Source organism: Macaca nemestrina, chromosome 13 (assembly GCF_043159975.1).
Source record: "Macaca nemestrina isolate mMacNem1 chromosome 13, mMacNem.hap1, whole genome shotgun sequence".
Classification (NCBI taxonomy): Eukaryota; Metazoa; Chordata; class Mammalia; order Primates; family Cercopithecidae; genus Macaca; species Macaca nemestrina.
This window is the reverse complement of record NC_092137.1, coordinates 73,368,356-73,381,556: the sequence shown is the minus strand read 5'-3', so window position 1 is coordinate 73,381,556 and position 13,201 is coordinate 73,368,356. Positions and strand designations below refer to the sequence as shown.

The 13,201-nt window shown below is 49.3% G+C and overlaps 1 protein-coding gene across 9 annotated transcripts in view; it reads left to right on the top strand.

Annotated features, from left to right (window-relative positions):
* The first annotated feature begins 371 nt into the window (after positions 1-371).
* Positions 372-13,201, top strand: part of LOC105465258 (sideroflexin 5) — a 130,872-nt gene continuing 118,042 nt past the window's right edge. For 6 of the 9 annotated variants that reach the window (XR_011611900.1, XM_024787817.2, XM_071076909.1 and 3 more), the window contains exon 1: positions 373-516. Coding sequence is in view for 6 of the 9 variants with exons in the window: in XM_024787817.2 (XP_024643585.1) it covers positions 415-516 (102 nt within the window). In the remaining 3 variants the exon portion in view is untranslated. Of the gene's footprint in view, positions 517-791; positions 1,656-13,201 lie in introns of those variants that run through there. The other 3 variants (XM_011713586.3, XM_024787819.2, XM_011713587.3) reach the window with 3 other exon arrangements.

The following is a 13,201-nucleotide window of genomic DNA, read 5'->3' as shown; positions in this document are numbered from 1 at the left end:
AGGTTAACCCTACTCCGCCTGGAGTCTTTGCCCATCTGGTCCCAAGTCGGGCCCACTTGAATGGGACCCTTCTGGGCTGCCTGGCCCCAGGAGCGACGCCCACGGCAGCCACTCTAACTTCTGGGGGCAAGTAAGCAGCGAGGGGTGGCCCGTGGTCGTCGTACAGGAACACCCTTCCTGGGCTGCCGACCTTGCGCCTTGCAACGCGGACAGCGGGCACCTAGACCTCCCCGGACGGCCGCAACTCTCTGCAGTCTAGGGTTGCAAGCGTCGGGACGCGAAAAACTACACTCCCCACAACCCCTTGCGCCTCCCGCTCGCTGCGGTTGCTTAGGGCCAATCGGGAGAGGCAGCTGTGGCGGGGGCCGAGGAGGGACATTTTAAAAGGGCCGGAGATTGCGGGCGTCAGTGGCCATGGCGGATACAGCGACTACAGCATCGGCGGCGGCGGCTAGTGCCGCTAACGCCTCGAGCGATGCACCTCCTTTCCAACTGGGCAAACCCCGCTTCCAGCAGGTGAGGACCGGGCTGTGGTCTGCGGGCCGGCGGGTGGCAGAGAGACGACCAGCAAACTCCCCTCCAAAGTCCCCTTCCGCCCGAGGGTCTCCCACCGGCAGCCAGCGGAGCCTGCAGCTAGCCCAGGGGGGACTTCGGCCACAGCCACCCTTTTCCCATTGGTCAGCGGGGCGGGCACGGACTCTCACCGTGGCTTCCCATTGGTCCTTGGCGCCGTCACTCCCCGGCTGTCCGCGTCCTCTAGCCTTTCCCGCCCGCGGCGCCCTGTGATTGGCCACCGCTGGCTGCGGTCAAGGTCCCTAGCGCCCGGCTTCGAGCGGCTGCTCAGGGTCGCGCCGGGTTGTCCAGCCGCCCGCCCCGGGCGCAAAGTTCTAGTCCGGCCCTGGATGGGAAGTTGGCGTGGCCGGGATGCCTTCTAACTTTTTCCCCTGGTGGGGACTGACGTTCCTTTCGAGCTGCTGGCGGAACCGCCGGGCAGCGTCGCGCCCAGCGGTCACTCCCCAGCCCTGGCCCCCAAGCCGGGCCCGGCGCGCGCGGCAGGTTGGGGGGGCGAGTGCCGAGGCGAGCGGCGGTCTGGCGTCCCCTGTCCCTGCTCCCCTTCTTGGGTTGAGGATTCTCTGGCGCAGCAAGCCGGCCGATGCCCTGCGGGGATGTAGCCAGGGCGTGTGAGGGAAACGCTGTGTCATCCCCTGGGGCCGTCGTCCCTCCGAGGGGCTGTCGCCCGGGAACCCCCCCAGCCTCTCCCTCGCTGCTTCCTCTGCGGAGGGTCTCCCGCGCCTGGGCCCCTGCGTCGCCGGGCACTGGCTCTGGGCACACCCGCTCGGGCTCTTCGGGGCACGGCGACAGGGGTCCTTTCCCTCCGGGACCCCCGCTGGGGCGTCGCCGACTCGGCCCTGGACTGCGGAGGCGGGGGTGCAACGCGGAGCCCGGGCGCCTGGCTGGGCCCGGAGACCGGAGCCGGGGAGGGGCCGCTCCCGCGCCGCAGACCCTCGGGCTCCCGTGCCTCCTGCACCGAGGAGACGGAATTTATTGGGAAACGGGCAGAGAGACCGCTGAAGTGAACCGGGGCTTGCCGGGGGTGGGCGGCAGCCGAGGCGGCCAGAAAAGAACTTTGCAGGAAGAAAGGAAATTGTACAAAGGTCGGTGCGGTGGCTTTTTTTTTTTTTTTTTTTAATTTTTTTTGTTGTGGTGGTGGAAGGGGGATTGGTTTCAGCAAAGGGGGACCCCGAGCTTTGCTGATAATTAGGGAACTTGGCTCCTGAGCCGTCTGAAAAAAATGTCCCCAGTGTTTCTTAACAGGACTTTAATTCCTTTTAAAAGTAGGCCATCTCAGCATGTAGGTATCCGAGGTGAGACTGACATCTTCCTTCCAGTGTAGGAGGCCATCTAGGGTGAGATTGTCGGGGTGTCCCTGCTTGGACTTGAGTGACCTTATTACATTGCCTATCACCGCTCCCACCCCCATTCTGCTCATCCTTACAGGCTCAGTCGGGCCTGCCTCTCAGGCAAACACTTGATCCTTTGCAGACTCCCTCCCGCACACCTCTTTGGCCACCTGAGTCGAATCCTCATAGCTCTCCATACAGTGCCCTGTGGTCTTCTAAATGTTTGCTGTGTGATGACTTGGTTTCCTCAAATCCCCTGCAGGCCTTTTGCGAGAAGGGGCTGAACTTGGCCTTCTCTGTCTCTGTCTTGCCCTGATAGAGACAAGTTAGGCATATAGTAATGTGCCGAGTAAAAGATTTGTGTGGTTTTTTTTTCCTTGGTGTCTGTTATCTGTATGTGGCACTTGGGACATTCAGTTACCCAACGGACGTTTATCAAATATGTCTTAGTAGCTTATATGACTGAGCCCTTTACTGTGAGCACTGCTCTAGAGCAATAGATAAACATTTGAGGCTACCCTATTTCTGCAGCCATTATGGTACTTCTTCCTGGCACTGCTCCTGCAGGCAGTAAAATTTAGTGTTTGTTGTATCCACTTTTGAAGCTCCCCTCCCCAGCATAGTGACCTGCATAAAGCATGTTGCATCTGATTCATCCATGTTAAGGATCTTCTCTCTAGTCCACACCTGCTCCTGCCGCATGGCTCCCTGGCTCTGCAAGCAGCCCAACTTGTCACCCAATCAGTGCAGCCAGAAGCCTGGGAGCTGCCTGTTCTTTCCTTCTTCTCCCTCACCCTTTAAGTGCAACCAGAGGCCCAGTGATCTTACCTCTTACACAGCTCTCAAGTCCACCCATCTCTACTGCCAGAATCCTAAACCAAGCCCCCATCGTCTACTTCCTGGGTCACTGCAGTAGCGTCACAACATGTCTCCCTGCTTCCACTCTGTCCCTCTTCCAGTCCTTCCTCCTTCTGCAAGGCAGAGTCCCCACGATACAGATCTGATCAAGGGACTCCCCACACCCTTGCACATTTAAATACCCTCCAATGGCTTCCCCTGCTTCTGAGATAAAGACCTAACTTCTGAAGGGGCCCCCAAAGTATACATGGCCCACCCCACTGACTACTTCTTCCTTGAATCCCACCACCCAACCACCCACACCTCGCACCCTCCTTCACATCACACTGGCTGCTTTTCAGCCTCTGAACCCACCATGTTCCCTCCCACCACTGGGCCATCTGCTTGGAACATCACCTCTTCCTCTGCCCGCAACTCTTGTTCCCACTCTTCCTCATCCCTGGTGTATCCATGAAGCATCACTTTCTTGGAGAAGCCTCCTGCCACTCCCAGGTTGAATTTTTGACTGTTTCCTTACTGCAAACACCTATCTCAGTGTATACATTGATTTGTGATGAGTATTTCTTTGCCATCTGTGTTTCCCTTTCAACTATGGACTTTGTGGAAGTGGAGGCTGTGCCTGCCTTCACCTCCCTGTTGACTCTCCAAGGCTCATCACAGTGCCTGGTAGTTAAGAGGTACTTAATGAAGGTTTGTTGTATACATGAATATCCTGGAGACAATTCAGTAGGGCTTTGTGGACTTGAATTAAATTGACTTGTAAGGTTGTGATTGGAAAGGTGGACCAACTTTTCTCCAAATTGTCCCTTAGGGATCTTATAAAATTGCAACCAAGTGGGGGCATGTTTGACAGTGTAAGATTAATCAGTGCTGAGATATTCCAGAGTTGGGGTGTCTTTAAGGAGGTGAGTCTAAAGACACAAAGATTGGCCATGTATATACTGGGTTGATGAGCTCCTTTAGGGCCCAGCCCACATCTCTGTGTCCTGCTCTGGCATGTAATAATTGTGTAATATATGCTTATAGTACCTTGTGCTGGCCTGACAGAAGCCTGCTTCAAAGTAGTTGATAATCCAGGATTCATTCCCAGCACCCATGCCAGGGACATGACTCTTATTCCCCAACAAGGTCTTTCCTTATTCCTTGGAGTCACTCTAGAACTCCTCTTTATTCCCTCAGGGGTCTCCCTGTGCAAGAGAACAGGGGGAGAAAGAGGGTGGAGGCTGTGGAGGGTCAGAGTGTGAAGAAAGGGTGATGGGTGTTGGTGGTCTGTGACCATCTTTCTCTCTGTAAGATGGTGACAATAGCCAGGCATCATTCCAGCCTTTTTGTGTATTGACTTACTGAATTTTCACAACAACACTGTGAGGCAGGTGCAATGATCTCCAATTTATGGGTAAGAAAACTGCAGCACACAAACAGATTAAGTAGCTTCCCAGAAAGTCTGGCTCCAGAGTTCATGTTTGTTTATTTGTTTGTTGTCAACTTTATTATGGAAGTTTACAAACATACTAATCTGGAGACAGTTGTCGGTGAACCCCTATGCACCCATCATCCAGCTTCAACAGTTGCCCACTTAAAGCCAGCCTTGTTTCATCTATTCACCCATCCCCACAACCCAACCAATGAATTATTCTGAAGCAAAGCCCAAATATCCCATCATTTCATTGAACCTACTAGTAGGTGTCTCTAAAAAATAAGGACTCTTTGGTTAGGTTTTTTTCAAATAAACTTCTTTGTTTTGGAATAATTTCACACTTAGAGAAGTCAAAAGACAATTCCTGCCTAGCCCTCACCCATTGTCCTCTATTATCGTCTTGCATTGCCACTTTATATTTTTCAAAACTAAGAAACTAACATTGGTACGTTATCATTAACTACACTCCAGACTTAACTTTACTATTTTTTTACACTAATGTCTCCTTTCTGTCCCAGGATCCCATCCAGGAACATGTTACCTTTAGTCATTATGTCTCTTTAGCCTCCTCTGGTCTGTGGCAGTCATAGTACCTGGGACAGTTTCTCAGACTTTGCTTGTTTTTGATGACCTTGACAATTTTGGAAGATATTTTATAGAGTGTCCGTCAACTTGGGTTTACCTAATGTCTTTCTTTTGGGTAGACCGGAGTTACGGGTTTGGAGGTAAGAATATCACAGAGGTGAAGTGCTCTCTTTATCACATGATATTAATGGTTTTTTTTATTTGTTTAACATAACCATGCCCTTAACACACCTAAAATCATTATTTCTTTTTTCTTTTTTTTAGAGACAGGGTTTCTGTCTATCACCCACACTGGAGTACAGTGGAACAGTAATTAATGGCTCAATGCAGCCTTGAGATCCTGGGCTCAAGCAATCCTCAGGCCTCAACCTCCAGAGTAGCTGGAACTACAGGGGTGTGCCACCATGCATGGCCACATATATATATGTGTGTGTGTGTGTGTATGTATATGTGTGTATATATATATTTTTTCTTTCTTTTTTTTTTTGTAGAGACAGGTGTCTTGCTGTTTTGCCAGGCTGGTATCAAACTCCTGGCCTCTAACGATTCTTCTGCTTCACCCTCCCAAAGTGCTGGGATTTACAGGCATGAGCCACCATGTCTGGTCCATTAATTCTTAATATCATCAAGTAACCAGTCACTATTTATATTTCCCTGATCATGACATAATTTATTTGTAGTTGGTTTGTTTGAATCAGGATCCCGTAAGTTCCATATATTATTACCTTTGGGTATCTCTTTTGTATCTTTTATTTATTTATTTTGGAGACAGAATCTCTCTCTGTCACCCAGGATGGAGTGCAGTGGCATGATGTCAGCTCACTGCAACCTCTGCCTCCCGGGTTCAAGTGATCCTCCTACCTCAGCCTCCTAAGTACCTGGGATTACGGGCACACGCCACCACGCCTGTCTAATTTGTGTATTTTTAGTAGAGATGGGATTTTGCCATGTTGGCCAGGCTGGTCTCAAACTTCTGACTTCAGGTGATCCACCTGCCTCGGCTTCCCAAAGTGCTGGGGTTGCAGGCGTGAGCTACTGTACCTGGCCTCTTTTGTATCTTTTAATCTGTTAGTTCTCTCTTCCTCTTTTCCCTTCCTCTTTGTTGAAGAAACAGTTGTTCGTCCCTGTAGAATTCCCCTCCTTCTCAGTGTAGCTGATGGCATCTCTCTGGTAGTGGTTAGCATGTTCCTTTGTCGCCTGTTTCTCCTGTGGTAGTGGTTAGCATGTTCCTTTGTCGCCTGTTTCTCCTGTAAACTTAAAGTCTGCATTTAATCACTACCCCAACTGCCTAATAAAAGGGAGGAGATGACAGCGCAGCACCCAGGGAACCTTTGAGACCTGCTTTGCTTCCTTTCCTGTTCCTTTTCTGCTCATTTCCTTTCCTGAACTCACTGTTTTCCCTTCTGGCTCACATACCATGTTTGCCATGTTGGGGCCCCAGGACAGGAAACAAACGCACATACTTTCTCCCATTTGTGTTTCAGTCCATCTGTAAATAAATTGTTGTCCAGGGCCAGGCACGATGGCTCATGCTTGTAATCCCAGCACTTTGGGAGGCTAAGGCGGGCAAATCACTTGATGCCAGGAGTTCGAGACCAGCCTGGCCAACATGGTGAAACCCGGTCTCTACTAAAAATACAAAAAATTAGCTGGGCGCGGTGGCAGGCGCCTGTAATCCTAGCTACTCAGGAGGCTGAAGCAGGAGAATCGCTTGAACCTGGGAGGCAGAGGTTGCAGTGAGCCGAGATTGCGCCATTGCACTCCAACCTGGGCAACAAGAACGAAGCTGTCTCAAAAAAAAAAAAAAAATTGTTGTCCAGGTACAGTGGCTCATGCCTGTAATTCCACCACTTCAAGAGGTCATGGCAGGAGGATTGCTTGAGGCCAGGAGCTTGAGACCAGCCTGGACAACATAGTGAGACCCCATGTCTACAGAAAATTGAAAAACTAGCTGGGCATGGTGGTATGGACCTGTAGTCCCAGATACTTGAAAGGCCGGGACAGTAGGATCCCATGAGCCCAGAAGTCCGAGGCTGCAGTGAGCTATGATCACACAATTGCACTCCAGCTGGACAACAAAGTGAGACCCTGTCTCAAAAAAGAAGGAAAGAAGTTTTTTTTAACAACTTCTGGTGAGGTGTGGTGGCTCATGCTTGTAATTCCAGCACTTTGAGAGGCTGAGGTGGACAGATCGCTTGATCCCAGAAGTTTGAGACCCACCCAGGCAACATGGCGAAACTCTGTCTCTACAAAAAATATAAAAATTGGCCAGGTGTGGTGACACATGCCTGTAGTCCCAGCTACTCCAGAGGGTGAGGTGGGAGGATCACCTGAGTCCAGGAAGTGGGGGTTGTAGTGAGCTGTGATCGTGCCGCTGCACTCCAGCCTGGGTGACAAAGTGAGACACTGTCTCAAAAATAAAACAAAAATTCCTTGCTCTTTTGGAAGTCTCACTTATCTGTTGAGATGACTGGAGGTATGAGTGTGCTGGGGACAAAGGCCTAGTAGGGCAGAGCAGGCTGGCTGCACAGGGCTCCCTCTGGGGTATGGAGAGCTTGCTGGGCAGAAAAATGCTTTCTTCACTTCAAGGTTGGGAAGTTTGTGTGGGCTGAGAGTTGGGAGGCGAGGGGAAATGTCTCATAGTTTGCTTGAAATAAAGTTCTAAAATCACAGTACCTTGCAGGTGGTTATGTATTTTAATCATTTACTTCCTATAGGCGACACAGTGAGTTTTTTTCTAATGCTGCTCCTGGGCTGGTTTGTGCAGTGGAGAGGGGTCATCATTTCCAAGAGTCACACTGGGCAGGTTTTAAAATAGACACTGATAGCTGGAGGCCACCCCCAGAGCAATAGAATCAGAATCCCTGGGTATATGGCCTGGTTTTTTAAGTACCCAGGTGGTTCAGGGTGCAGCTGATTCAGGACTACTGGGCTGGCCCAGCCTTTCTGCTTTGGGCTGTAGATTCAGTGAGTATATTATTCCTAATCCCGAAGAGCAGTAATTTGGAGGTCTGGTGTGTGTATTTGGGGGGCGTTGTTAGCTTCTTCAGGGATCTTTGCCCTCAGCTGCTGCTCCCAAGGCCTGCTCTCACTGGGGGGCCTGCAGATGGGAGAGAGCTGGCTGGTGGAAGTGGGAAGGCAGCAGCTGCTGCAGGCCTGGGGCTCCTGCTGAGAATTAGCTGACTCACCTTTCTTGTGAAGGGAAAGAGAAGGAATCACTTGACTGACTCATTCTTCCGGTGAAGAAAAAGGGGAGGAAAAACATCCATGGATTGTGTGATTGGGTAAAGATGGGAGCTGAATTTGGGAGGGAGGGGGTAAAAGATGGGAGCCGAATTTGGGAGGGAAGCTATACATTTTATACTATTGAGAAAATAAAAAGGAACTGAGATTGTGAAAGTAAAAACCTTCCTTGCCATTCATTCATCAGGCAGGAAGGAACAGACACAGATCCAGCTGCAAAGAAACAATGTTTCTCACAAGGACCCACAGGAGCTACAAAGTATCGAACAACTTTCTTCTAGTAACCACCACTTTCATACTCATGTCTCACTCTATAAGGTCCTAGACTGCCAAGAACTTTGCTATTTAAATCATATCATTAGGAATGAACCATCTACCTCTTGATAGGCAGGTCTAAGTCACTTTGCCTCAGAGAATGAACCCATAGCTGCAAATAAGGGGTTTCTGGTCACAACATTTCTCATTAATCTTACCTTTATAGTTTTTAAGGAAACAAGACCCTGAGTGGTTGGTCCAGACTTACGTTGACTCCTTTCCATATGGTCTTGCTTTGCGTGGAGCATATTGAAGCACTGCTTCATTTAAATTTTACTCTATCTTCCTTAAATTATATACTAAATATTTTTCTTTGTTTGGCAAGGCACCCCATAATTCTCTGCTTTGTGCCCCTCTTTGTTGAGTAAGTCAGTAAATCTGACTTAGACTATAGGTTTGTCTCTATAGTGGGTGGGGTGGGGGTCTTAGGCCAATCTGTACCTGACATTTCCAACTCAGAATCTCTTTCTTGAATCTCAGTCCAAATGTTTGCTGAAAAATTACATCTGGAAAGCCCTTTAAATATCGCAGAGTGATATGACCAATACAGAGTTTTTATCTTCTTCCCATTTAATCAGTATGCTTCTTGCTGTCCCCATTCTGGTTAACATTCATGTCTCACTAGAAAGCGAGGCATCATCTGTGGCTGCTCTTCCTTATTTCCCCACAGTTGGTCAGCCTTGCTACTTCCAGGACCTAGCACAGTGCTGGGCACACAGTAGATCCTTGGTGGTGGGTTGAATGGTGAATGAATGAAGAGACCACAGGAGTCCGGTGCAGCTTCTGATCCTAAGTTTCATGCTTTCATCTTCTTGCATATACCCTCCTCTGCTAGGTAAACTTATCCACCCCCTGGTCCCAGCTCCTCTGGGACACCTTCTTGACTTACACTAGGAAGACATAGGAAGAACTCTGTGTCCCCAGTGTACTTTGCGATGCTTCATTTAAACTCTGATCGGTGTTTTGTAGTTATTTGTTTATAGTTATTAGTCTAGCTTGATGGACTCTGAGCTCTTTGAGGGCTTGTTCATTTGGTGTCCCTTTGTGTCCGGAATTGGTGGGTTCTTGGTCTCACTGACTTCAAGAATGAAGCTGCAGACTCTCGCGGTGAGTGTTACAGTTCTTAAAGATGGTGTGTCCGGAGTTTGTTCCTTCAGACTTTCAGATGTGTCTGGAGCTTCTTCCTTCTGCTGGGTGGTCTCCCTGTCAGGAGTGAAGCTGCAGACCTTCGTGGTGAGTGATACAGCTCATAAAGGCAGAGCAGACCCAAAGTGAGCAGCAGCAAGATTTACTGCAAAGGGTGAAAAACAAAGCTTCCACAGTGTTGAAGGGGACCCTGAGTGGGTTGCCACTGCTGGCTGGGGCAGCCTGCTTTTATTTGCTTATCTGGCCCCACCCACATCCTGCCGATTGGTCCATTTTACAGAGAGCTGATTGGTCCGTTTTGACAGAGTGCTGATTGGTGCATTTACAATCCTTGAGTTACAGTCACAGAGTGCTGGTTAGCTAGATACAGAGTTAGCTAGATACAGAGTAGGAATTGGTGTATTTACAAACCTTGAGCTACACACAGAGTACTGATTGGTGTATTTACAAACCCTGAGCTAGACACAGAGTGCTGATTGGTGCGTTTACAATCCTTGAGCTAGACATAGAGTGCTAGAGGGAAAAGTTCTCCAAGTCCCCACTAGGTCAGCTAGATACAGAGTGCTGATTGGTACACATATGATCCTCTGGCTAGATATAAAAGTTCTCCAAGTCCCCATCCAGTTTAGGAGCCCAGCTGGCTTCACCCAGTGGATCTTGCACTAGAGCTGCAGGTGGAGCTGCCCACCAGTCCTGAGCGGCACCTGCACTCCTCAGCCCTTGGGCTGTCCAGGGGACCAGGCGCCAGGGAGCAGGGGGCAGCCCACGTCAGGGAGGCTCCAGCCACCTGGGAGCCAACTGCAGGGGGAGGAGCTCAGACATGGCGGGCTGCAGGTCCCGAGCCCTGCATGGCGAGGAGGCAGCTAAGGCCAGGCGAGAATTTGAGTGCGGCGCTGGTGGGCCAGCACTGCTGGGGGACCTGGCACAACCTCTGCAGCTGCTGGCCCAGGTGCTAAGCCCCTCACTGCCCTGGGCCGGTGCTGCGGGCTGGCCGCTCCGTGTGCGTGGCCCACTGCGCCCGCGCCTGCTGGAACTCACGCTGGCCCGCGAGCACAGTCCCGGTTCCCGCCCTTGCCTCTCCCTCCACACCTCCCAGCAAGCAGAGGGAGGCGGCTCCGGCCTCAGCCAGCCCAGAGAGGGGCTCCCACGCAGTGGCGCATTGAAGGACTCCTCAAGTGCTGCCAGAGTGGGTGCGGAGGCTGAGGAGGTGCTGAGAGTGAGGGCTGCTAGCACATTGTCACCTCTCACCCTGAGCCTAGCTCATTAGGCGTTTGTAGGTGTCTGTGTAGCAAATGTGTTATCTGGGAGTCTCCCCCAGTAGCTGTGGTGGAAAGTGACACAAGAAGGCTGGCAGGACTGGGACAGGATGAAGACAGTGCAAGATCCACAGGACAAATCAGAGGCTGAAGTTTCTGCTGGACTATCTTCAAGAAGTTGCTTCACTCAGGCCATTCTACTTCCAGGTTCTCTCCTCTGTCCCCGCTCATCCTCTTCCCTCCTTTGAACCACTAGCTGCCATACTGTTATCCTTTCCTAATCTTGCCCTCCCTTCAAAGCCCAGCCCAGCTCTACCCCACCCAGAAGCCTTGAGGCTATTGGCCACTCATCAGCCCACTCAAGGATTCCTGTGGCAGGAGACCCTTCCTTCCAGAGATGTAAGGAGACTTCGAACCAGGGAGGATAAGGAAGGAACATTCAATAGCCCATGTCCTTCAGGAGCTCATAATCAAATATAATACTTAAAATATCAGTTCATATTTTACTTTATTTGTGGAGACAGGCTCTTGCTCTGTCCCCCAGCCTGGAGTGCAGTGGCATGATCACAGCTCACTGCAACATCAAACTCCTGGTCTGAGGTGGTCCTCCTACCTCAGTCTCCTAAGTAGCTGGGACTACAGGTGGATACCACCATGCCTGGCTAATTTTTAAAATTTTTTTTAGAGGTGGGGTTTCACTGTGTTGCCCAGACTGATCTTAAACTCCGGGGCTCAAGTGATCCTATCACTTCAACCTCACAAGTAGGTGGGATTATAGGAGCAAGCCACTGTGACTGGCTTGCATTTTACTCTAAATATGTATTTTTAAATGTAATATCATTTCTGCATATTATGCATAATACTGATTTTTTTTATTTCAAAAGCAATTTAAAGATCTGGAAATATAAATCATACATAAGCCTATTACCCAGAGGCAATCTCTATTAGCATTTTAGTGTATTTTCATCTAGCTTTTTTGAAAATATAATTTTTACCTTTTTATTTTGAAACACTTTTAGTCTTACAGAAAGGTTGCAAGAAGAATAAGGAAAACTTCCCTATTTGCGTAGATCTACCAATTTTTAACATCACATTTCCTTTATTCTCTTTGTCTACAAGTAATCATAAAGTCTGGAAAGATAGCAGATATACATGATATCATCAGGACATCTTCAATCTACATTCAATTATAGTACCTACATTTCCAGATTTTATGGCTGCCCTGTATTTTTACACATTATTTTTCTTCAACTATTTACGAATAGATTGTATTCATTCATCTCCTAATACATCAGAGTATATGTCTTTTTTTTTTTTTGAGACAGGGTCTTGCTCTGTAACCCAGGCTGGAGTGCAGTGGTGCAATCTTGGCTCACTGCAACCTCCACCTCCCGAGTTCAAGCAATACTCCTGCCTCAGCCTCCCAAGTAGCTGGGATTGCACTACCACACCCAGCTAATTTTTATATTTTTAGTAGAGGCGGGGTTTCACCACATTGGCCAGGCTGGTCTTGAGCCCCTGACCTCAGGTGATCCGCCTGCCTTGGTCTCCCAAAGTGCTGGGATTACAGGGTGAGCCACTGCGCCCGGCCCAGCGTATGTCTTTTAAGAACAAGGACATTCTCGGCTGGGCGTGGAGGCTCACGCCTGTAATCTCAGCACTTTGGGAGGCCGAGGTGGGCAGATCATGAGGTCAGGAGATGGAGACCATCCTGGCCAACACGGTGAAACCGCATCTCTACTAAAAATACAAAAAAAATTAGCCAGGCATAGTGTCACGGGCCTGTAGTCACAGCTACTCGGGAGGCTGAGGCAGGAGAATTGCTAACTCAGGAGGCAGAGGTTGCAGTGAGCTGAGACTGCACCACTGCACTCCAGCCTGGGAGACAGAGCAAGACTCTGTCTCGAAAAAAAAAAAAAACCAAAAAAAAAAACCAAGGACATTCTCTTATGTAACCACAGTGTGGTAATTATAGTCAGGAGATTTAACATGGATACAACACTTTTATTAACCTATGGTCCATATTCCACTTTTGTCACTTGTCTCAATAATGCTCTAGAGCATTCCCCCCCTACGCCAGGATCCAATCCCGAGTTACACAGTGCATCTAGTTGTTTCTTTAGCTTCTTTAATGTGGAACAGTCTCATTCCCACTCTTTCTTTGTCTTTATGACATTGACATATTTGATGAAAAAAACCGATTAATTTATGGAATGTCCGTCAGTGTGGGTTTGTTTTGTTTTCTCGTGATTAGGGTTATTTAGTCCCTGTGGAATATTATGTGAGTGATGCTGTGGACTTCCCCGGTATCACATATGGAAGAACACAATGTACCACCTGCCCTTCGTTGATCCTTTTAACATGTCCCCGTCATTTTTTAGGGATAAGACTTCATTACTTTCTGGTGCAACAAAATGTACCAGTTTCATCTTGTACCCTCCCTACCCCAGCCTTTGAATCTGCTCCTTTCCTAAGGAACC